This window comes from Rhodamnia argentea, chromosome 3, assembly GCF_020921035.1.
Source record: "Rhodamnia argentea isolate NSW1041297 chromosome 3, ASM2092103v1, whole genome shotgun sequence".
Lineage (NCBI taxonomy): Eukaryota > Viridiplantae > Streptophyta > Magnoliopsida > Myrtales > Myrtaceae > Rhodamnia > Rhodamnia argentea.
Genome location: NC_063152.1, coordinates 33,161,704 through 33,187,928, shown reverse-complemented (window position 1 = coordinate 33,187,928; position 26,225 = coordinate 33,161,704). Strand labels below are relative to the sequence as shown.

At 41.4% G+C, this 26,225-nt stretch overlaps 1 protein-coding gene across 1 annotated transcript; it reads right to left on the bottom strand.

Annotated features, from left to right (window-relative positions):
• Nucleotides 1–13,873: 13,873 nt before the first annotated feature.
• On the bottom strand, nucleotides 13,874–17,636 carry LOC115747982 (probable disease resistance protein At1g58602). The gene is given in 2 exon segments (XM_030684334.2): nucleotides 13,874–15,576; nucleotides 16,503–17,636. Coding segments are annotated over 2 exon segments (2,715 nt in total). The 5' UTR covers nucleotides 17,515–17,636.
• Between the last annotated feature and the right edge of the window lie 8,589 nt (nucleotides 17,637–26,225).

The following is a 26,225-nucleotide window of genomic DNA, read 5'->3' as shown; positions in this document are numbered from 1 at the left end:
AAAGGTACTGAGTTTTCTGGAAATAAAGTCCTGAAAGCAACGCACACCCAAACAGAAAACTACCAAAGTGAGACATCCAAGAATGGTAATTCTTAGTCACTGTTTTTGCCCATAAGCCTATCATGTATGAGTATTTTCTTCCACCTGTTAATCTAAGGCTTTACACGTCCAGCATAAAAGATAGATTCTCGCTGATCCAATCGCCGCTCCCGTTCATTCGTCTTACGAGTTATCTCATCCCTCGATATCTACTCAATGCATGACATGTGATTGGAGGTTTTATGAGTTATTCTTGTGCGAGGATCAAGTGTAACATCTGTTCTTCATCGTGGGTAATACACTTATTTTCATTCACCCCATCCATCGAAAGCATTAACCTTCTTCTTGTGTGAAAGATGCTTTGTCGGTTTGGCATTTGGTACTACACAGAAGTCAATCCTCCACGCGGCCGACATACATCAGGTGTCAGTTGCTCTGAGCTTGACTATTTTCACTAACTGATTCCTGCTGCATTACAGTAGAGAAAAATTCCAAAAGAAAAACCATACAGACATCTTTTGCGCATTGCATATAGCTATATAATGGAATTCACTTTACCTTCCAAAAAAAAAAAAAAAACCAAAAAGACTTGTTTAAGTTAAAGAAAATGCTAACTTGCTCTTTGCCTACTTAAACAATCATGTTATGGGCTTGTATATTACAACGGTATCGCCATTAAAGTCAGCTGGGAGTTCCATCTACCTTGCTCACTAATGAATTCAGTTCAATTCTTCACCAAAATTTGTCAGACTTGGTTTAAACTCAGGGATGGGTTGATCTCATTCATCATCCTATAAGGGTGAATCTATCACATTAACAATGTGGATTCACTCATATTCCTAACTCAACCGGACATTGTCAGGAAGTCAGGTGACGTGGGGCTTGCAAATTCAATTCAGCAGCTGAACGACATTTAACCTTTCTCTCCATAAGCCAATGAAAGCGCGGTTTTACAGAAGATCCTGCGAACCCAATTCATAGTGAGGTGGCAAAATCTTTGCACTCGTCAACTTTCTTATCAGTACCGTCCCCTTGGAGATCGGGGTAAGACCACATGGAAAGATGGAAGCAAAACGTGGATTGTGGAGCATGAAGGGCCTACTTGAAAAGAAACGAGAAAAGCCAACGATAATATGAAATTAAATGGAATAAGCAAGAAAATAAGTCTTAAGAAATTGAAAACATTCGGGTGGTTGGGAATTCCTTATCAGACGTTCGTTGTTACATCATCATGCGATATGATGAGATTCGTCAGTGATGGTTACTTCCCAACAGCTAGGATCAATCATCATAACACCATGATTTAGAAGACGCGGACCACTGTCAGATACCCACCCATTAAATTGTTCCTCTTTGCTCTTTCTCGATCCGTCAGAAGTATCGATTAAGGAATTTAAAGATGACTTTCATTGTTCTTTTCAGTTGGAGGAACACAAGTTATCAGAGAGGGGCAACAGCATTTAGCGACCATTTTACCATGCAAAGGCTACATCATGGATCACTCAAGACTACCAAATTGGAAACCCCAGAGAAATCACATGTTCACAGAGCTCAATCTGGAGTTCAGGAAAAAATAAGGGGAAAAGAAAATATGGTTTTCCTATGCCGTCTCTTCGGAATACCAGCAATCAAGAGTAAGCACAAGCCCGTCAGCCGGTGACTATTTCAACCTACTGAACTGAAAATTGAACTGGACACGAGCAACCCTAGTTGGCATTCCTACGTCAACGCTTTGCAACTCTTTGACCAACGAAGATAATTGATGTCACCAAATGTGCATAGAAGAGATTTTATGAGACCGTTCCCAGGTCTGAACTGATGCCAGAGCGGATATTGTCTTTTTGACTTAATTAGTCCATCGAGAATAGAATGCCAGGTAGAGAGAAGCCCAAATCCTCTAAAAAATTTTACCTCCTTGATATATACCGCAAGTTTGAGAAGAGCAACCTTCGCCGTGCGTCACTAAGCGGCATATAATCATACTGCTTCCTTGCTACATCCAGCAATTTCATTGCTGTTGTTCAAAGGGGAAGCGTAATGTTAGCACACAAAAGACATTTAGTTTCCAGTCGGATCCAGTCGGTGGTTTCCAATTATGAGGTAAGGGCAATCAGTCTGGCATAAAGCTTCGATCTTTGGGGTTCCATTTCCTGTAGCTTTCCAGTATAATCTTCGCTTCGTTGATTTAGTTACCCGCGTAAGGCTTCTGACCTCTGAATAAGAAATTGTTCCTTGACTTTCAGATGCACCAGAGAAGGCACGCGATCAGATCGAAGGACGGAACGGAGATTGGGTCTTCTAGTCTTACTTGAAGCCTAGCATCCATCCGCAGGTGAGGGCCTTGTTGAAGATGCGTGTACCATTGCTCCCAGACGGAGATTAAGGCAAGTTGATGTTGATATTGTGACACCCGGAAAATTGAACGTCTAAATTACCCTTGGATGCCAAATGACCATTTTGCCCCTCGTAAAGGCTGGAAATTACCAAAATGCCCCCGGATAATTTAAGAAATGACAATTTTACCCCTAAGATTATAACCTTCCCACCTCATAACCTTCACCCCAAGTCAATATTTTCAACTTGATTTTCTTATTTTTTCTTTTTCTTTTTATTTTCTCTCTCCTACCTCTTTTCTTCCCCTGTACGTTCCTGCCCTGCACACCGACTCCCTCCTCTTCATTCTTCTTTTTTCTTCTGTCTTGAGCAACGCCAGACCATCACCGCCACTGCACCACTCCCCCAGCTCCCCCTCCTCCTCTAGCAGTCGCATGCCACCACCTCAGGCCACCATCGCCGCTGCCGCAAGTCCAAACAGCCGTCGGGAACCCCAGTTCCCCTGTTTTAGCCCTGGTCCAGCGTCGGTTTTGCTTCTGTCCAGTTTTCTCCGTGCGCCCTCAACCACCACCACCGCCTCCTTCGACCACCACACGTCACCCTCCACTGTCCCTCAACCTCGGTCACCGTCCGACGAGCTCCGGAGTAGCCATCGAAGCCGGACAGACCTCCAAAATCGAGCCCTGCTATGTTTCGCTCGGTTCTGTTTGCAGCAGCTGTCCAACGCTGCTCTGCCGCCTCCAGCCGTACTCCGCTCTGTCCCGACCACCCTCAGACGTCCCTTGATGTTGCCAAGCCACCACCACTCGTCCCGTCACCAAGCAAACCCCAAACAGTCCCTGATTTTTGAGCCTCAGCCCTACACCGCCCCTTCTTTGTTTTGGACTCCCCTGTTTTTGTCCCGAGCTGCTGTTTCGTCGCCTCCGGCCTCCCTCCGTCATAGTCACCGTCCATCCACGGACCTCGTGAGTCCCTTAGAACCCTGTGGAGCTGTTGCTCCTAGTTGTTGGCCGAGAACCACCACAAAATAGCCGCCACAACCACCACCGACTCGCCTACGCTGTTCTGATCCAAAGTGCCTTGTTTCGTGGGCTAGTGTGTTGGGCTGTGGCCCATTTGGTTCCGGCCTGTACCTAGTCGAGTTGGGCCGTGTGCCGAGCGAAATGGCCGAGAGCCTGGGCCGTGTACGAGAAATTTGGCCTGTGTGATCAGGCCATGTCCTGGAACGTGTGCCCTGTTCGCGGGCCAGTTCTGTGGACTGTGGCCTAGTTTGACCTGGACCTCGCCTGGGACGTGTCTGAGCAAGTTGGCCGAGTGTCCGGGCCAGCGTGCCAGGCTCGTGGGCCAACTTGGGCGAGAGTTTTGGCCTGTGGTCGAGGAATTGAGCCAAATTGTTCGAGAATTAGAGCCCGTGATCTAATTAAGTCCAAGTTCGTGTTCAAAGGATTTTCAAGGATCGCCAACGTACTCACTAGGGGTGTCAATGGGTCGGGTCAGGCCCGATCTCATAAAGGCCCGACCCGGCCCGAATTCAAACAATACCAAACTCGGCCCGACCCGATACCCGAATCATATATGTCCAAGACATTCGGGTCGGGTCGGGTCGGACCGGGTCCGTGTCTCCTTTTAAAAAAAAATAAAAATAAATCTACCTCCATCCAATACACAACACGAAATGAAAAGGAGCATGGAGAACAATCTAGAGATGCCTCTCTCTCTCTCTCTCTCTCTCTCTCTCAAAATCCATAAGTTGCTCATTTCTTTACCTCTTCAAGCAAAAACATAAAACGAAGAGGTAGCATCATTACTAGCTAAGAAGCTTTAAGCTTCAGAGTCAACTCAGGGTCGTTGAAGTAGATATAAATCAATGAATCGAGCAAAAACCCAGCTTGAACTTAAACCCATTTCTTATCCGCCATCGCTTAGCACTTTCAACCACGAACACCGGAAAAAGAACAGAAAAAGAGAAAAAACTTCAATCTCCAATGGTCGAACTTAGTTAAAACCAACTCGTGGAGTCACTTCAAACCTTGAGCCAATCACTACGCAAAAAATCTTCGTTTCTCGGTCCAATCAACAATCCTCCAAGCAAGATCCAAACTTTCGCTACAGTGAAAACGCTCGGAACCAATTGAAGCACCTACTTCTCAATTACCCATGAATCTCCACCTCCACGAACGACCAAAAGACAATTAATCTATGAGCAAACTCCGAGAAAACGTGGTTATTCTATAGCTTTGACGAGAAGAGATTTGGTTAAGCCGATGGGGGGAAGTAAAAGAGTTGATCTCAACGAGGAGAGATACAACGTCCCGTTACCGGTCCGGCGCACTAAGAACAACCTGACGAACGTGACCTATCACGGTGGCAACCGAGACCGCGAGGGTGTCGATGGGGGAAAGTGCAGCAGTTCTCTAGTGATTTTTTGAAGGAGGAGGAAGAAGAAGGAACGATGGAAGTGACCCAGAAGTCGTCATTACTCGTTAGGGTTTTTGAGAGGCGTGAAGGGAACGAAGAGCTTAGCGTGATGGGCTTTCCGAGTTTCGGGCCCGAATTAGGGCTAATGGTACCAGCCCTTATTGAAACAGTACCAACGTCCGGCCCGAAAATTCCCTAAATTTTCGGGCCGGTCCGGGTCGGGTCGGGTTGGGCCGGGCCGGGTCGGCGTGGGTCTTTTTGACAGCCCTAGTACTCACCTCGCGTAATTGTCGGTGAATCGATCTTTAATCCTTGGTTAGGTCATTAATTACGCTAGGATGCAATCTTGGATTCCGCATTGGATAAGATATGTTTTCAATCTCATGGAAATCTATTAATCCTAGTTAGAGAAGGTTTTCCTATTTTGAATCCAACCATTATCTATAAATTAGAAGCAAATCTTCATTATGAAGAGTATCAAAGAGGAGTTTCTGCTAGTGGAATTACATCAAGTATTCTAGTGTTTTTAGCCTACTAAATCTTGCCATTAGATTTGTATAATTTCTTAGTGAGATTGAGATATTATTTCGTGAGAAATTCCAAGGGTAAACACTTGTGGGTTATTTTATTGTAATTAGGGCCGAGAAACACCGAAAGTGTTTGAATTACTCAATCGTGGTTTGTAATTTTTGTGTATCGCTTGATCCGTAATAGAATTCGTTGCTGCTCTTCCCGTAGACATAGGTCGCTATGATCGAACCATGTACATCCGGTTATAAGTGTCAAATAGGTGGGTTTGGTCGGGTCGGGTCTGGTTGGGTTTGGATTGGGTTGAATACTATCCCGACCCATTTAACCCGTTTTGATCTAATTTCACGTAGTACAAATTTTATGGCCCATACCCGACTCAACCCAAACTCAACCCATACCCAACCCGACTCGTATAATTTACATACTTATATATTTAACCAAATTATGAAATATTTGTTGCATAAAATTAAAAAATGTAAAAACTGTTTCACCGATTGCCCACCATGGCCCGCCTTCTATCGGCCCCGTAGCCCACCCACCGCCGCTCACCCGCCACCACAACCGTGGCCCCCCACTAGTTTTCTTATTATACTCAAGCATTTGAGTTTGACCATTATGACAGGGCACTTAGAGTGACCGGGCAATGATGATTACAACCATGTCCCCAAAGATAAAGGATGAACGACGAAGTGAGGACAAAAAAGGTGGTCGTGGTTCTATCTTCCCATCTTCTCCTTTTTTGTAGACGACATTATAGTCGTCGAAGAACAACATCGATGTGATCTTCTTCTCCCCGTTGCTCTCTTTAATCTCCCATGAAGTGAAAATTGGGGTCAAACTAAAGAGCCCTTTTGAATTTTGATGTCTTTAGGATATAGAGGGGCAAGCCGGCAGGGGAGGGGGCGGCCAGCGAGTGGCGGTGAGGGGTGGGCCACCGTTGCGACAGGCGGATGGACAAGTGGCAGCGGGGTTGCGAGCATGCAACCGTGGCGGGAGAGTAGTGGAGGCAGGCGATGTCGGCATATGGAAGGTGGGCGGCGGTTTACAAGTGAATAAAACTTGTCTTATGAAGCTATAGGTCACGGGTCGAAAATGGGTTGAAAATGGGTTTAGTTAAAAACCCACATTTGAATAGACCTAAACCCATATTTAACCCATTTTTTAAGTTTGTTGAACCCATATTTAACCCAAATAAATAAAAGTGAGTTAAAAAGTGGGTCAAAGACCCATATTGACACCTCTTCATCCGATGTCCGATTTATTTTTTTATTATGTCTATTTATTATTCGATTGCTTGTTCCGCGCAACACAATCTTCCATGAGCAAAGTTGCGAGTTCTCTCGACAGCAAGCGAAACAACAAATTCCCCATAACGGCTGAAAATAAATACACTAGTTTCCAGTTTATTGTTGCAAAGAGAGAAGAGATGCTTCGGGCATGAATTCTTCATTGTTCGGGATGAAATGTCCAAAATCCAAAAGTTCATTCAGCCGCTTAGGTGCAAGAGCTAGATTGGAGCCAACTTCTTTCCTTTTCCTTAGCAAAGAATTAAATCAAATTCATTTAGTGCCTACACAGCTTCTTATATCGGTGGTTCGATGGGTGCTTGCAGATTCGTAAATCAATCACAAATTGGACTAATTCTATCCTTGAGGAGAAACAAGAAATTGTGGAGTCAACTGACCAAAAGAAATCAGACTTTTAGCTCGTTATGTAGCTGCACACTTGAACTTATACGAAGATCAAGTGTAATATGCGTTCTCCATTTTGAGTAATACATGTTGGCGTGTGAAGCCAAATATTTCATTAAGGGCTTTTTTGTCTTTTGTACTTTTGTTTGCTCCTAGTTTAAAAGTTGTACCTCATATAGTAGGGATATGTAGGTAATTGCCGTCAAGAGCAAAAAAAAAAAAAAAAAAAAAAAAAAAAGAGCGAAGCGCAAAGTAGAGAAAGAGAGAAAAACAAAAAGAGAGGCCATGATGGCATTCTTGAGTGCTCTCGATTTCTTTTTGCTTCGATCTTGTGAGAAGATCATCAGTTGTGTTACTACTTTTCTCAAAGACTAGTGAATTCGCAGAGTGCCCGTGCACGAAGATGTAGCCCAAGTTTGGTTGAACTTCGATAACAAATTTTCTGGTGTGTTTTTCTGATTCAATTCTTTTATTATTATATTCGGCTAGTGTGGATTGTTTGATTGGGTTATTCTTCCGGAATCGGTACGCGATTCCTAACAACTGGTATCGTAGCCTGGGTTGACCGACGTAAAACATCGAAGGTTTTCGGTGGCGTTAGATTGAAAGCAAATTGTATGGCGTAAGATAAAATCGGAATCGATAAGTTCGGTGGGCGGGATTTTGAATGATGGAAACTGCAAATAGAGGACTATCTTTATCAGAAAGATCTATATGCACCACTTGAGGGTTGGAAACCTAAGCTTATGGAAGTGAATCCGACAAGTAGAATCGCATGAAAAATTCTTGATCGAAAGGCATTAGGTGCAATTTGTCTAGGGCTGAGGAAAAAGATAAGGTATCACGTCACGAAAGTGAAGATTGCAAAAGAAACCATGGATATTCTAACGAAGGTATATGAGAAACCGTTCACATCAAATCAAATATTTTTGCTAAAGAAGTTGGTTAATATGAAATTATCCGACAGAGATTCAGTTGCAGAGCATATTAACAGTTTAACGCAGGTTATAGCTCGCTTAGAATTTACAGGCATAAATCTGGAAATGAAGCTACAAGCTTTATTGTTTTTAGTTCCCTTCTAGAAAGCCGCATCTTCAATGGCACTAGTAGTGAGAAGTAAAATCAGAGAAAAATTCAGCGGGCATGGTAGGTCACAATCAAGGGGGAAGAGAGAGGTTGCAAAAGATGAGTGCTGGTTTTGTCACCAAAATGGATATCATAGATTTCAATGTGAAGCCTACAAAAAGAAGCAACAATATGAGAATTAAGGAGCTAATGTGGTAAGCAAAGAGCCTTTGCTAGAGAACTTGTTTTTATTTGCGGGGTTTGACTTGACTACGGATAAGTTGTTTCTTAACTCTGGTGCTTCTTTCCATTGCACCTCGCAAAGAGATATATTTGTTGATTATGCCAATAGGGATTTTGGACAATTAAGTGTGGGAAACGGCCACATGTGTCCGATTGTAGGAAAAGGAATTGTGCTTATGAACATTTCAAGTGGACGACGTCTAATTTTGTGGGAAACCAGGTATATTCTCGAGTTGAAGAAAAATCTAATTTCAACTAGTAAACTTGACCAAGAAGGCATGGTAACAACTTTTGGATGCAGAGAGTGGAAAACAACCTCGGAGGCAACAGTAGTAGCAAAGGAAAAGCATATAGGTACAATTTACTTTCTCTAGGGAAACAATATCATTGATGTGGTTGCAATTACAATGGTTACATGTAATTTATCTACTCTTTGGCATTATCGTTTGGGACATCTTAGCGAAATTGGTGTAAAGCGCTTACACTCAAGAAAGTTGCTTCCGGATTTGCAAAAGCTGAATTAGATTTCCGTGAGAGTTGCATTTATGAAAAATAAAAAGCAGTTAGTTTTCAATTGAATGGGCGATAGAATAAAGCGCAAAAGTTAGAATTGGTTCATACTAATGTGTGGGGACCGGCTCAAGAGCTCTCTTATGGTGGTAAGAGATATTTTGTCACTTTCATTGATGATGCGATAAGAAAGACCCAAAATCAGAAGCATTCGAGGTGTTCAAAATATGGAAGACCGTGGTAGAAAAATAGACATATTATCAGATTAAAGCTCTGAAGTCCGATAATGGTGGTGAATACACGAGCAATGAATTTGCAAAATATTTGAGCCGGGAAGGCATAAATGGGTTAAAGATCGCTTCTAGAATTCCTCAAAAGAACGGTGTAGTTGAGAAGATGAACATGACCATTTTGGATCATGCAAGATGCATGAGACTACATGTGGATCTCCCACTACACTTATGAGTTGCTACAGTTGATACAACTATATATTTGATTAACATGAGTCTATCTAGTGCGCTGGATGGAGGAATACCGCAAGAGCAATAGTCAGGTAAAAAAGTCAATTATTCATATCTAAAAGTTTTTGGTTGTACCTTACCAAAAAAAAAAAAAAAAGTTTTTGGTTGTATTGCATATGCTTTGATTGACAAAGAGAACATGAAGAAGCTTAATGCTAAGTCCCAAAAGTACCTCTTTATTGGATATGGCATCGATGAATATGGATTTAGGCTTTAGGATTATGAGAATGATAAAATCATTTCGCAGAGGGAATGCGATGTTCCATGAAGAAAAGATTACAAAGATTGTCAGACAGAGCATGAAACGGTAGTAGAACCAAAATATGTTGAGCTGGACACAATTTCCGTGAAGATGATTCAAGCATATCAGAGTGCACCTAAAAGGGAGGTCCAAGATGAACATATTATCAATGAGCAAGCGGCTCCAGAGGAATGTAGTGATCCAAAATAGACTAACGATCCCGAAGTATCTATTTTGAGGAGATCTACACGTGTGAGAAAGCCAAAGGTAATTTTTTATCCATCAACTAATATTGTTCCGAGCCATGTCTTATATACAGATTTGGGAGAGCCAGGGACTTATAATGAGGCAAAGAAAGACACATCTCACATGCGGTAGGAGCATGCTATGAAACACGAGATAAACTCATTACTTTAGAACAAAACTTGGGTGTTGACCGAGTTGCCCACTAATAAAAAGGATTTGTTAAACAAATGGGTGTACATAATAAAAAATGAAGCTGCCGGTAGTATTAGATACGGGACGAGACTTGTAGTAAAGGGCTTTTCTCAAAAAGATCGGATTGACTACTCCGAGATATTTTCACCAGTAGTGAAGATGACATCAATCAGAGTTTTGCTGAGTATAGTTGTAGTGGAGGATCTTCATCTCGAGCGATTAGATGTAAAAACAACGTTTTTGCATGGTGATCTAGATGAAGAGTTATACATAGCGCAACCTGAAAGTTTTGAGGTCAAAGGTAAAGAACACATGGTGTATGGCTTGAAGAAAAGCTTGTATGGCTTGAAGCAAGCTCCGCAACAATGGTACTCAAAGTTTGATGGTTTTATGGGAGAAAAAGGATTTGCACACTGTGAGGCTAATCATTGTGTTTATTTTCAAAAGTATACAATGGTGATATTGTATATCTCTCTTTATATGTTGATGATATGCTAGTGGCTAGTTCTAATATGAAGAATCGCAAAAGTAAAGAGGATGTTAGCATCATAGTTTGCTATGAAAGAGTAAAGAGAGGCCAAGAAGATTTTAGGCATGACAATCATCGGAAGCAGGAAAAATAAGAAATTATGGTTGTCACATGAAGACTATGTGAACAAGGTGTTGAAGAGATTCAACAAGGATAAGGCAAAACCGATTGTGACTCCTCTAGTGAGTCAATTCAATCTTTCCAAGGAAATGTGTTCGAGTACTCAAACTTTGAAAGATGAGATTGCGGTATTTCCATACGCATCAGCAGTGAGAAGTTTGATGTATGTCATGGTGAACACGAGACCAGACATTGCACATGTAGTGGGAGTTGTGAGTCGATATTTGCGTAACCCGGACAGAGAGTATTGAAATGCAGTAAAATGGATATTGAAATACCTAGCGTGTACATCAAACTACACTCTTTGTTGTTGAGGTACATCTCTAGAATCGTAGGGTTATGTGGATGTAGATCACTCGGGTGATCGAGATAGTGGTAAGAGTACTATTGGATATGTCTTACGGTTGCAAGTACAACAATGAGTTGGGTATGTCAACTACAAAAAGTAGTGGCTCTATCGACGACAGAAAAACAGTACGTGGCAATCGCGGAAGCCTCTAAGGAAATCATGTGGTTACAAAATTATCCGGAGGAGCTATATCAAAAGCAATTAGTGAGCACACTGTGGAGTGATAGTCAAAGTACAGGGCGCTTAGCAAAGAATGCAGCTTATCACTCAAGGACTAGACATATCAAGAAGTGTTATCACTTTATTAGGTCGACATTTAAAGATAACAGTTAAAAGCTACAGAAGATTGATGGCTCAAAGAATCCAAATGACATGTTTACTAAGGTAGTAGACAGAGAGAAGAATACTTTATGTACTACTACTATTGGCATTACTCCATGTTAATTGATAAGGAGTATCGCGGAGGCACAAGTTCCGGTTCTTGGTTTTTGAAGAGGATGGATGTAAAGCTGCTTGGGTGCATCGATATTTTTGTCTTCAAGTGGGAGATTGTTGGCGTGTGAAGCCAACTATTTCATTAAGAGTTTTTTTTTTTTTTTTTTATCTTTTGTCCTTTTTTTGCTCCTAGGTTAAAAGCTATACCTCATATATTAGGAATATATAGATAGTAGCCGTAGAGAGAGAGAGAGAGAGAGAGAGAGAGAGAGAGAGAGAGAGAGAGGGAAGCGCAAAGTAGCCAAAGAGAGAAAAAGAAAAAGAGAGGCCATGACGGCATTTTTGAGTGTTTTCGATTTCTTTTTACTTTGATCTTGTGAGAAGATCATCGGTTGTATTACTACTTTTCTGAAAACTAGTGAATTCGTAGAGTGCCTCTACACGGAGACGTAGCCCAAGTTTGAATGAACTTCGATAACAAATTATCTGGTGTGTTTTTTTGATTCGGTTCTTTTATTATTATATTATGCTAATATTGATTATTTGTTTGGATTATTTTTCTGGAATCGGTACGCCATTCCTAACAATACAATCATTTTCATGCACTCTCATCCATTGCATTGACCGTCTTCTAGTGTGAAAGATGCCACGTCGATTTAGCATTTGGTACTGCACAGAAATCGATCCTCTACACAACTGACATATATCAGCTGTCTATTGCTGTGAGCTCGAGTATATTCATCAATTGAGTCCCACTACATTGAGATAGAAAAAACAATAAATATATTTTCAAATAAAATAAAAGACTAACTTGTTTTTTGCCTACATAAAAAAATCATGTGATGGGCTGGTAAACTATGATCGCCATTAAAGTCGTTGGGAGTTCCATCTAACTTAGCTTGCTGATATATTGAGTTCAATTCTCCCAACAAAATTTGTCAGATTTGGTTTAAACTCTAGTATGGGCTGATCTCATTCATAAGCCTACACAGGATGGATCCATCACATGAACAATGTGGATTCAGTCAAATTCCTAACTCAATTTGCACTCACCAGACCTTTTTTTTTTTTAACCGATTATGCAAAATGGCGTCATCAATGGATAGTTGCGCTTAATTTAGTTGTTAATCAAGTCATATTTTCGTTTTTGAGAAAATCAACCGGCATAAGATAAAAAAGAACTCCTTTAGGAAGTGAGATGATGTGGGGCTTCCACGTTATGTTCAGTATCTGAATGAGTTTTGATCTAACATAGACCAACTCTAAATTATGTGGTACATTTCTCGCTGTGGTTAAACTCACTATTGAACAAGTTAATGATGACTTTCCATTGTTCGTTCCCAGTAGAAGGAACATCAACTACCAGAGACGGGCACCAGCAATTGGCGACAGAATTTACCCGTTCAGAGGCTAATTCATGGATCAGGCAAGACTCTTTAAAATTGCAAAATCCAGAACCATCGACTCTGCTCTGTCTTGAGAGCTTCTATGCAGCAAATGTATACCACACCCTCGCAGATCTCAGCCTGGGAGTTTAGGAGAAAACAGGGGAAAAGAAAAATCTGACATGATTTTCCTATGCTATCTCGTCCAAGTCAATCTTACAAGACGGCTTCTGAATAACAACAATCAAGAGGAAGCACAACCGCACCGCTGGCATGACGGCTATTTCAACCGTACCAAACTGAAAGTTAGTCGAGCTGGACACGAGCAATCCCTGTTGTCCTGTTCCTACAACAACGCCTTGCAACTGTTTGACCAATGAAGACAACTGATGTCCTCAAGTGTGCATAGATTCGGTTCTACTGTAACAACAGATTAAAACTAGTTTTGTCTAGGTCTATTCACGGGATTAGATTGATTAAGAGCGATGCATACGCACTCCAAGTTACAGACTGATTCAGATTTTGGCTCCTTCCAAGCAGGCAAGACAAAGGAAATGTCCCCCAGATCAGATAGAGAATTGTGTTCCACAAATGACGTGGATATGGGTGCCAACAAAGAAATCAATTACTCAAGCCGAAAGCAATGGCTCTTATTCCTACTCGATTGCGCATTTCGTCAAACATCTGACCAGCGCTATGGAGATGCCCGGGTCTCCTCTCCTCTCCTCTCCAACGCGGCTTTCACGAGGACGTTTCAAGGCCTCAAAGCGATGGCTGTTATTCCTTCGTATGCCTCCCATCCGCGAGCGAAACAACAGATTCGTCCACGAGGACGATGAGAGGGAAAATGAAACGAACAAAATGGGCAAATTCGAGATTAAACAAGACATGGAGAAGTTATGAATGGAGGGAGAGAGAATGGCGGTTCGGTTCCCATTGCCAGCTGTGCAAATTAAAAAAAAAAACCCTGGTCGAAACAAATTGAAATTGTTAACACAAAATAAAATAAATTACTCTATCCTTTCTAAATTAAAACTCCCCAGTTAATTCCTCCACCCCAATTCTTCCAATACTCATGAGACACGTCTTCCCGACCGTCATACGTGGAGACTCCTTCAAGTTGAGGTACCGCCTTCAACTTGTGACACTTGCAGATCCCTAGTCGGGAAAGATGAGGCATGGCTCCTTCAGCCACCCTCCACTCCTCCAAATTTGGCTGATATCCCAGAAGTAAATGCTTGAGTTGCGGAAAGCCTCCTGCAGAGCAAACCATTTCCTTTCCCACAAAAGCAAAATTCCCCAGCAGGAGAACAACCAAGTGCTGCAATTTCTCCAATATTGGCATCGGATCTTCTTTGAGTTCGGACCAAAATAAGACCAGCTTCGTCGATTGCTGGGGTAGATACTTATGTTCCGGTAATTTCTCTATTATTACCCCATGTATGTACAATTTGCAGGAATAGGGATAACTTGAGGTTTTACTCAATTCACCTGCATTTATCGAACCAAATCCTCTGAAGCCAAAAGATGAGGATTGAAGATATTTCAACTTGAATTCAGCAAGTTGTGTAAATATCTCCCCTCCCTTAGAATGAATGACTCTCGCTTTTTACAGATTGGTCGGTTTGCCTACATCCTTCACATCACAATTATCCGGACAGAAGTTTCTCAATGTCCGAAGATTCTTTAAAGTGCCCAATCGCAACTTCTTCCAGTACCCATGGGGTTTCCCAGTGACATCGAATGAATGGGGGAGATAGAGGTGCCTCAACCTTCTCAGCTTCCAAAGCACATCTGGCACTGCAAATGTCCTCATTCCCCTTACTCGCAAGTCCAAGAATTCCATGCATACAAGATTCCCCATAGATTTCGGCAAGCCCTCAAATCTACTTCCTGCCAAACTTAAGAATCTTAAATGGACCAGGTCTCCCACTGATTCAGGTAAATTTCCTCTCATACTAAGATCCTCCAGCTTCAGAACTCTAAGAAACTTACAGTTGATGAAGATAGGTTGAAATTGATCCCACATCCCTTCTTCAGATCCCCCAGAACAGAAGAACGTAAGAGTTCGAAGGTGGAGCATGGTCCTTCCTATTTGTTCTACTCCCAGAGTCGTGTTTCTTTCAGCACTCACACGCATATTAAGAGAAAGCCTTCGTGTTTTGCACGTTGACTCTCCTTCTGTTCCCATTGAAGAAGAACATTCCTCCCTTTCATGGTCCTGCTGAATGTTAAGAACGCTTAGAAACTTCCCCCGCTTGGCCTTGCGGATGCATAACTCTCGCATCACGTCATGCAGGTGGCAGGTTTTTAACTTTCCACTCCTGTTGAATTGTACTTGAACCATCCCCCTGTTAACCAACTCCATTAAATGTCGCTCCGCTACATCTTCCACTGTAATTTCTCTTTCTTCGCCATATGCAGTGGGCGACACAAAGCCTTCCGCAATCCACATGTGAAGAACCTTCTTTACAGGGATTTCTTCATCCTCGGGAAAGCTAGCCAAATAGAGGAAGCATGGCTTTAGATACCATGCTAGATCGTCATAGCTTAAGGCGAACACTTTTGATACATCATCATCACAGCCTAAATAAGAATTGATGTTTCTATAAATCTTCTCCCACTCGTTGGTCGCGAGAAGTCCACCAAGCATTTTGACAGCCAAGGGTAATCCTCCACACTTCTTAAGGAGTTTATCTCCTAACCTCTTCATGTTATCCGTGATTTCTGCATAATATCAGGCAACAAATTGCAACTCAACAGTCATAGGAAGATAAAATTGTAATAAGGAGATAACTTTAAGGATGAATATCTGTGGTTTGATACTCTATTTCTTTATTATATGTGGTTCATCTATGCTTTTGTAAGGGGGAAGACTCTGGGGACCACAGCAAAGTTCTTATACATGCCTCCACCTACAACTGGAAGATCAAGAACACTAAATTAACCAATGGAATGTATCGACTTTGCTATCTATGGCTTGAATTATGCGGCTCGAGCAAATGTATAGCAACGATAATCGTACTGGATGAAGAAAAAGAAAAACAATAGGCATAACTCGAGTGTGCTAGTAATCTTATGTGATTTGAGTGTGCTAGTAATCTCCATTGCAGCAGCAAATTCTAGTGAAATAATTATATTGCCGCTCTCTTTTGAAGCATAACGATTCACGGTTTTCCTAAACAATCCCAACTCTTAATATTGGACGACTATTCACAAGGAAAAAAAAAAGGAGAAGGACCGTCCACGAAGGAACATAGCTAGGCTCCATATTATTCAATGACTTCCTATCAATATGACTCATCGGGTTGCCTATATCAAATGCCTCTTGGATCAGAGGAATGGAGGATCAAAGTTTTGGATTTTTGTTTAGACGTACAATTGCTATCTAGTAAGAAGTAAAAGCAGCTTCTCTTTCCCCAAACATCAAGATATCGATGCCTAATACTCCCTTTGTCAATCATTCAAACTCAGTAATATCTGTCAATTCATCAATTGTTAGACTTTCTAAAAGGCCAGAACAAGTAATACCTAACACTCCCTAGTCCAACAGAAGAAAGTCCAAGATCTAACCCTAAGGAAGTGCCATAAATCAAAATTGAACGAGCAATAAGCTAATGTATGTGAAGATAATAACCACAGAGAAACCTTCCTTTCCGTTTTAGGAAATATCCTCTTCATCAGCAGCTTCCAACTCTCCTCCTCCGATAAGCATAAAGGTTTATAGAGAAAACCATGAGGATCAATACACTCCGCTACTTCTTTATTGCGGGTTGTTATCAATAGCTTGCTTCTCGTGTTCATGACAGGGAACGCGGCTCGAATATCTTTCCAATCCTGTCTGTTCCAAATATCATCAAGAACAACAATACATCTCTTCTTTTTTTGGATCTGGTATAGAGCTTTGAACAAGTCTTGATCACTCATATCCTTAACCAACCCTCTTTTTTCAGGGATCAACATTTTAAAAATTCCCATCAAGATCTCTCTCTTGTTGAAATCTTTAGATACACAAGCCCAAGCGAAACGATCGAAATTGCTCTTCAGTTCATCATGAGCGAAGACTTTCTTAGCAAGTGTGGTCTTACCCAAACCACCCATTCCCCATATAGAAACAACTCTCTGTTGTTTTTCATCCTTCAGCACTTCCACTAACACCTTAATACTATCTTCCCTCCCAACAATATCCTCCTCGAAATAGGGATAAGTAAGTTCTGGCATCAAAGCTCTCACCTGCTTGCGTCCGCCGTCATTCACAGGTTGTATGCCGAAATCCCGCATACGTGTTGTAAGATTAGAGATGCGGGTTTTTAAGTCATCAATCTCTGTCCCCACCTGATGAACATGCCAGCACATGCATTTCGCCACGAACCAAGCACATGCTATAATGATGTTTCGTCCCTTCTTCTTGAGCGTGACTCTGAGGATGTGTCGCTCTATGACGTCCTCGGCATCATAGGCACCGTCTTGGAGTTGCGTGACCCATTCTCCCACAGCTTGGTCGTGCTCTCCTCTCACGTCCGCATCCCTCAGCAAGCACTGGATTAGCTTCAACTCCTTTTGCAAGTCCTTGACCTTGCCCTCCACACCCCACAAGAATTTGGCCTCGTCGATGAGCAGCTTTCCTATTGTCTGCACCACGGACGAAACAACAGACTCGGCCATTGGTATTGCACTACTTGACTGCGATCAGTAGAGCTTATGATGGAGAATGACTTGAGAATTAACTTCTGATGCGTTAACAAGCTGCTACCATATAGGCCTGCAAGTTGCAAAGAAGAGAGGAAAGGAATAAGTGCTTTTTTTTTTTTGGTCGGAGAAAGCCAAATGAAAGGGAGCGGTGAAGCAGCAATTAAAAGGGAAAAGTACGCTAGAAGTGCCATAACTTTTGTACGGCGTTCACTTGAGTGCCATAACTTTCAAAACGTTCACTTAAGTGCCACAACTTTTAAAAATCGTTCACTTAAGTGCCATGTTGACGTGGCAACCAAAAAATCTGACGTGGCAGCCGGAAAAGTTACTGTAGACACCGGAAGGCCGACGTGGCACGCCGGAAAAATTACTGTAGATGCCGGAAAGCTGACGTGGCACGCCTGAAAAGTTACTGTAGCACTCAAGTGAACGATTTTGCTCCAACGTAGTACTCAAGTGAACGATTTTTGAAAGTTATGGCACTTAAGTGAACGTCTTGAAAGTTATGGTACTTAAGTGAACGTCTTGAAAGTTATGGCACTTAAGTGAACGTCGTACACAAGTTATGGCACCTCTAGTGTACTTTTCCCGCAATTAAAATCACTGGACGTGAAGCAAGACCGCAAGGTCTATCGGAACGGCTCTCTCATCTCTGGACGCCTCTACTAGTAAATTACGTCGGTTGCTCACTAGTCTCTCTCACTACTTAATTGGTAACAGAGCTTTCTTATATCATCAAAAAGTTTACCTCGGTTGCTTCTAAGAAATTATTCAGTGGTTAACAACTACCACGTCATAAGTCTATGTGCCGTGTATTTATTGCAAGCCACTGAATAATTTTCCTCTCCCTCGTTCACCTCAAGCCCTCCCCTCCTTCTTCTTCGCGTTCGTCCTTATAGCCATCGTCGCCTCTCCGACTCCAAAAATCGCCGACTTGGCCTCTCCTAAAACTCATCATATTTTAATGTCACCGGAGTTACGTACATCATTGATTTGTTTTAGTAAGCTGAGTCCAAAAGTAGTATTTGAAGCTTGAGAAAAAATCGAGTACCGATTAGTATAAAACAGTTGTTTGAGCATGTCTTAATGTCCCCGAAATCGTCTGGGTTGGAATTAGTTGTTCGATGATGCTTCTGTGCTCTTTGTTTGAAGGGATCACCAAGCATTCGTGAAAATGACCGGATGAGATCATATATATATTTGAGAGGCGTCTTTCTAAAACTTAATGCAGGTTTATTAGCGACAATGCTGATAAACGCCAAGAAGACTTTGGATCTTCGGCTTGATTTTGATTTTGTAGACGTGCTCCTTATGCCCGGGCGAAATGAACTAAGAAGAATCGCCTTGGAGGATCTAGATGCGGGCCTTCGGTTGTTATCCACGTTATATAGATCTTTTTGGGTTAGAAAAGCTTGTAATGTTCTTTCGGCCTGGTGCGATTACAAATGATGTATCACAAAATCGATTGAATTCGTTTAGGGGATTATTTGTATTGTTAGTAAAAAATCACAAATGTTGTGGCTAACAAATATAACCAGAACTATGACCAAAAAAAAATATATATATAACCAGAACCAGAACTAGAAATCTCAAAATTATAAAGGAGGTAGATTCCTAAACGAGACGTAGAATCAGACTCCAACGTGGTTGTCTTCGGTTGGTGTACAGCACGGGGAGAGACACTCCGAGGGACTTGATTTGAAGAAGACACGTAAGCAGGTGTTGTAAAGGCGCACCCCCAAGAGAAGCATGTCAACTGTCCCGACACGAGCAAAGGAAGAAAATTATACTGATTTATAACAGCCGGAACCCCAAAACTCGGTGCGCCCACCGGTATATCTAGCATCGCAGGCCTCTTCCACTTCAAAATCGTTGGCCACGTACCCAAGTCCGAAATGGGGAGCGAATTAGAAGTAGAAGACGAAGAAGAAGAGTTCAAGAAGCCAATGGGCGATCTTTGGAGCGAAACCACAATGAATTATGGTCAATCGTTCGGCTTACATAGTTGTCCGATAGACATAATTACATATTAAATCCGAATAAAGAACTACATTAAGTTACAAATGGTGCATAATGCTGAGTAAAATAGAAATGTATGTACATTTCTGTTTGAAAATTAATAATCTAATACCCGTATATAGAAATTAGAATACCCAAATTTGAGTCGAATTCACTTACCTTGTTTGGCAAGCCACTATCTTGAATCGATTAATACGCAAGAAGTCGTATGAATCGCTTATTAATGTTGCCTGCACCGACTATCCAACCATATTCTAGCTCGAATCCAATATGAAACGATCACAAAATTGTATTCGGGATGTCTAACGTTTTTTCATGGATTTCATTTGCTTTGCAACGATTTATTTTTCACAAACTAACACACTACACCATTGATGTTAGCTAGCCTTTATAACAATTCCAAGGGTTAATATCATAAAAATCATAAACTGACATTCCCGTTTCACAGTTACTCCAAATTGATTTTCTTCTCATAAAAAATTTCAAACTGATGTACCCGTGCCACATGCCCCAAACTAATTTTGATGTCACAAAAAATTTGAAACCACTATACCGACAACACATTTGTCCCAAACTTATTTTTGTGTGACATAAAATCTAAAAAATCAGCCTAGTTAACACGTTTCTTATCACATCAATATCTGCTAAGTATCTTGTTCCAAAGTCCAACCTTATTAACATGTGATTAAGCCATTTTTTCCCACCGCTGATTAATTCAATTATTAAAAAACTCTGGACACTTCTTGCCTGTTAGCCTCACTTCTCGTATCTCAAACTCAAATCATTAGCTTTGGACATACTTGAGAGTTTTTGTACGAAATTTTTGTCAATACAAAAAGTTTGGGGTAAATATGATATGGATATCCTGATTTCGGATTTTCCGTGATAAGAAAATTAATTTGGGGTAAATGTGGCACGTGGGTAACAATTTGTAAATTTTAGTGATATTAACGCAATTTCCATTATCGACTTTAATAGAAAAGTTTAGTGAGAAAAATTCTCACACAATTAGGAAGATACGAGAGAGAGAGAGAGAGAGAGAGAGAGAGAGAGAGAGAGAGAGAGAGAGAGAGAGAGAGAGAGAGAGAGAGAGAGAGAGAGAGAGAGAGAGAGAGCCCACTAGCCAAAGATTGTACCTATGTAGAAATGTATTAAGGGAGAGCATTAACCTAATCAAAGATTCTGGTCAAATGGAACAGTTGACGTGTCTGAATTTATTTTCATTTTATCAATTTAATCTTTATTTTTTTTTTTACAATTTGCCGGTATACTCATTTTGGCTAATTTTAGCCGGAAATCACTTACGTACCAGTTGTGCCACGTATGATGGCCGGTGTCACAACGACGTTTTTCGCCAAAATTATTGGGAGGACTATATTAACAAATGGTCAAAATATTTAACACCAAATTTGGGGAAGTCGCAAAGTTTATATGATTGCATTCACCGTCATCTAACGACTTCGAGACTTTCTCAGACAACTTTCTCCGCTTATTTAAGACATTATATCAACGATCAATCACCCATCTCGTCCAATCCCAACAGTACGGTCGTGGTTTTGTAAATGCACGTTATGAGGTCGGCTAAGGACTGCACACACCCTGGCAAATTGGCTGAGCCCACCCCTCCCCAGACGAAATTATTTCCTTTTTCTCGTCGGACATTATAGCGGGGATGAGTTGTAAAAACCAGTAAAAAGCGAACAGGTCTGGCGTAGGACGAAGCCTTTTTTTCCTCCTTTTCCGTCCTCGTTCCTGGAAGACAGCATAAAGGCGGTCGCCATTTGTTTAAGAACCTAACTTTTACCTAAATTAGTCGGTTAATTTAATGAAAAACGAGTTGATTAACTCTACGGTTTGTGCTCTAGCTTTGTACCTTTACGACATTGTATAGCAATCCCGGCGTCCCCAATGAGGAATGTCCAAGATGCTTGCTTACCCATGAGCCGATGCTTTTGATCTCCACCGACCGACGATTATATCGTATTCTCATTCCATTCCGATATAATAGTTTATGTGATAATCATAGAATAACACTCCGAATTCGCGATGGAAATTCTCTCAATTGGTAATCCGCATCCCGATCTTGTCAAGGCCAGCATATGCGTCGATGGACAGGAGCGTCGTTAAATGATGATTCTTCACATTCAGAAAAAGGCACGGTAACGCCGAATCAAAGCCGTACCCGACCTAGAACCGATCATGGCGACATCAATTGCAAGTAAATTAAGGACCGACTTTTGGCCACTTAATGTGAAATTTTTTGTCCATTAATGATGGGGCATCACATTTGCAAAGAAAACTAGATAAGTATGACCCATCTCTGTGGAGTCCACGTCAGTAATGGCTTTCCACTTAATAATTTACAATTTTTTTTTTTTGGGTTCTAATGTGGGGTGTGGATGAGCATCTTTCTCTCACACTTAGGTACTAAAAAAACCCTTTGGAGTGCTTTTTAACGAGAGGAGGGGGAAATAGGGAGGGGAGGGAACAAAAGGACAACCCAATCAGGGTTTGGATTAGTGAGGGTTCGTCTGTCCCTGGTGCATAATTAGGACAAATTGATAAATTTGTTAAGCACAGCTTTATGGGCCGAGACGTGTCCCTTTTGCTAACGATAGGTGAACTGTGCTTTCTAGTTTTTTTTAGCAGCATTTTGGCCTTTGCCTCCTCTCAAGAGTCGGTACTACAATTGCCACTGCGCATGATCTGAAATTGGATGAGAGGTTCTGGTCGGAGACGGTTATTCAACGATTCCTTTGTTTCTTACTTTTGCGATGCTTTTTGGGTTTTGTTTGGTTAATAGAAAGTGAGGACTCTGCATTGACAAAGAAAGAAAAAAATAATAATAATTTAGAGAGGCAAGACAGCTTCATCCTGTCCCGAACAAGTTATGACGTGAGCGATGGAGAAATCTTTAGGTCGGAAAAGAGCATGAATAGAGAATGTACATGCGAAGCTTCACTTAGTTACATGATCAATGCAAAATAGAGCAAGTTAATCGAGGAGGACGATGAAATGCACCTTCACTATTCGTCGATAAAGGAAGGAACAGAAATCACGAAGTGTGCGCACGCGGGTCTTGACCTCTCGCGCGTGAAATAAATCGGGAGGCAGAACTCGACTCTCGTACCATGAGAATGATGTCTAGATTTTTTCGTGTCCGTGCTAATAAACTAATCAGTGGACCTAAACATCCTCAACTGTCGACGTAACGCACGAGGTAGCATTAATGTCCCGGCTAATTTTGGAAGCGGCGGAGGAGAACATTTAAAACCTCGTCATAATCATTTTTTATTGTCTTTTGATTCGGTTAATTTGAGGAGGGCATTGTTTTACACGGTGGCAGTTTTTGGCCATTTCCTTTCCCTTAAAAGCCTCATACCCCAGCATGAGAACAACCAAGTGCAGCAATTTCTCCAATATTGGCATCGGATCTTCTTTCAGATAGGAGTAAAATAAGACCAGCGTCCTCGGTTGCTGGGGTAGATACTTATGTTCCGGTAACTTCTCTATTTTTCCTTCTATCCTCAACTTACGGGTTTGGTGTCTTAGTGGTATAGCGGCCTGCCCTAAAACCAATCAAAGTTGATACTCTAACATTAATTGTGGATTAGATTGTGTCAAAAAACAACCTTCGCTATACTTAGATAGTCATAATGTGTTGCTAGAGACCACTTATGATTTGTGGGCCAAAAAGAGTTTTGAGCACATTATTAATATTTAGTGAACCTACGGGGTCGCACACAATAGCGAACTGAATTTATATTTTCTACATGCCTTGATCTACTTAAGAAGTAGATTTTAATATATTCTCCTATTATAAATATCTACGCGATCGTGTACGTTATGAGATAACGATGAAACGTACAATTGGAGATAGACGGTTTGGCAAGCCTGAATCGCCCGGCCCTACTTCTTTTATTACACGTAAATATTGAGACCATATATAGACGTAGAAAATCCTAGAGACGTCTATGAGAATAAAAGAAAATGCGGAGAGTCGTTCTCTGTTTTTTGAGATTGTTGAGAGAGTCGAAAATCAGAAAGGCAATCAAAGAAGAGAAGATCCAAGATCCGTAAGCTAGCACTTGGATCGTTGGAGACTTCGGTTCGTGTGTGTAGATACCGGTAGAGGCGCAACACTTGAGGCGCTAATCCGGACACAATCGATCGTCAATCTAACTTCGATCTGCAAAAGGTACGACTTGAGCTTTCATTGATTTCAATATACACATGAATCCTATCTAGGGTTTCGGTTTAGATTTATATTCCACTGCGTTTTGTCAATCCCGAAACCCCATCATGGTGATAGCTTGACATTTTACTCAACTCATCTTCAGTGAATGAATCGCCGGAGAATATAAAAGATGAGGATTGAAGATGTTTCAAAGTGAATTTAGCAAGTTGTGAAATTATCTCCAACTCTTCACAACGCCCGACGGTGAGCTTTTGCAAATCGGTCGGTTTGCCTACATCATTCACATCACACCTCTTCGTACTAAAGTTTTTCAATGTCCATAGATTCTTTAAAGAGTCCAACCGCAACTTCTCCCGGTATCCATAGAGTTGTCCAGTGACGTAAAATTTATAGGGAAGATAGAGGTACCTCAACCTTCTCAGCTTTCACAGCACATCCGGCACCGCAAATATCCTTATTCGTCTTACTCGCAAGTCCAAGAATTCCATGCATACAAGATTCCCCACAGATTTTGGCAAACCCTCAAAACTACTATGTGCTAAACTTAAGAATCTTAAATGGACTAGGTCTCCAATTGATTTGGGTAATTTTCCTTCCATATCGAAAAGATATTCTAGCTTCAGAACTTTGAGAAACTTACAGCTTTTGAAAATAGGTTGAAAATGCTTCCCCTTCCCTTCGACAGATCCGATGGATCCGAAGAACATGAGACTTCGAAGGTGGAGCATAGGCCCTCCTATTGATTTCACGCCCGAAATCAAGTTTGCTTTCATACTGAGAGAAAGCCTTCGCATTTTGCAAGTTGACTCGACTTTAGTGCCAATGAAGAAGAACAATAATCCGTCCCATTGTCCTGCTGAATGTTAACCTTGCTCAGAAATCTCTCCTGCCTAGCCTTGGAGATGCATAAGTCCCGCATCAAGTCGTGAAGGTGGATGGTTTTAATTTTTCCACTCAACTTAAATCGCACTTGAACCATCCCTCTATCAACCAACTCCATTAAATATTCTGCTGCATCTTCCACTTGAATATCTCTCTCTTCGTCATAATCATTTTGCAACACAAAGCCTTCAGCAATCCACATGTGAAGAAGATTTGTTGCAGGGATTTCTGCATCCTCCGGAAAGCTACTCAAATACAGGAAGCATGGCTTTAGATGCCATGGTAGATCATCATAGCTTAAGGCCAATATTTTTGATACATCACTCTCAACACTAAAATATGAATTAATCCTTTTGGCAACCGTCTCCCAGTCGTTGATCGCCAGAAGTCCACCAAGCACAATGATGGCCAAGGGTAATCCTCCACACTTCTTAAGCAGTTCATCTCCTATCCTCTTCCTGTCTTCAGTGATTCCTACACAATATCAGGCAATCAAATTGCAACTCAGCAGTCATAGGAAGATAAATTGTCATAAAAAGATAACTTCAACAATGAAGATTTGCTTTTAGATATATGAGTAAGAAGCTATAGTTCTTTATAATCTGTGGTTCGTTTATGCTTTTGTAAGGGGAAAGACTATAGGGACCACATCAAAGCTCCTATATGTGCCTCCATTAACCCTTGAAAGGCCAAGAACCGTAAATTAACAATTGAAATGTATTGTTTCTGTTATATGTGGCTTGAATTAAATGACTCAAGCAAATGTATGACAACGATAATCCTACTTGACGGGGCAAACATGAATGTAGCGCATGGATAACTCCAGTGTGCCAGTAATCTCCCTTGACTTGAGTGCGCTACTAATCTCCCTTACAAATTCTAATGAAATCATGTTGCCGCTCTCCTTTGCCGCATAAAGATTCCAGATTTTCTTAACAATCCCAACTCTTATTGTTAAACCCACTATTCACAAACGCAAAAAAGGTGGACCGGAGATGAAGCTCATGGAAGAAGTAAAATTGCTAGTCTTCACATTATTCCACCAATCGTGTCAAAATAGCTTATTATGTTGGCCATATAAAAGCCTCTTCAAAATAATAATGTCTCGGAGTTGTGCAACACATTCTCCAACTGCTCGGTTGTGCTCTCGTCTCGCATCCGCATCCCTCAGCAAGCACCGGATCAGCCTCAGCTCCCTTTGCAGATCCTCGACCTTGCCCTCCACGCCCCCACAAGAATTTGGCCTAGTGGATGAGCAGCTTTCCTATTGTCTGCCCCACGGCCGAAACAACAGACTCAGCCATTGGTATTGCAATACTTGACAATGATCAGTGAAGCTTATGATAGATAATGACTCAAGAATTCACTTTTCATGCGTTAACAACCTCTGATCATTTAGGCCTGCGAGTTGCAAAGAAGAGAGAAGAGGAATAAGTACTTAGAAAGTAGCATATTGCATTGATAATACATTTTCTACATCCATGGGTGCAAGAAAATCATCCCAGGAATGACTTGAGGCTTATTAGGTCTCGAAGCTTTCCAACTTTTCAAAGTGTAGTAAGCTGGTAAATATGCTACTTCTTTT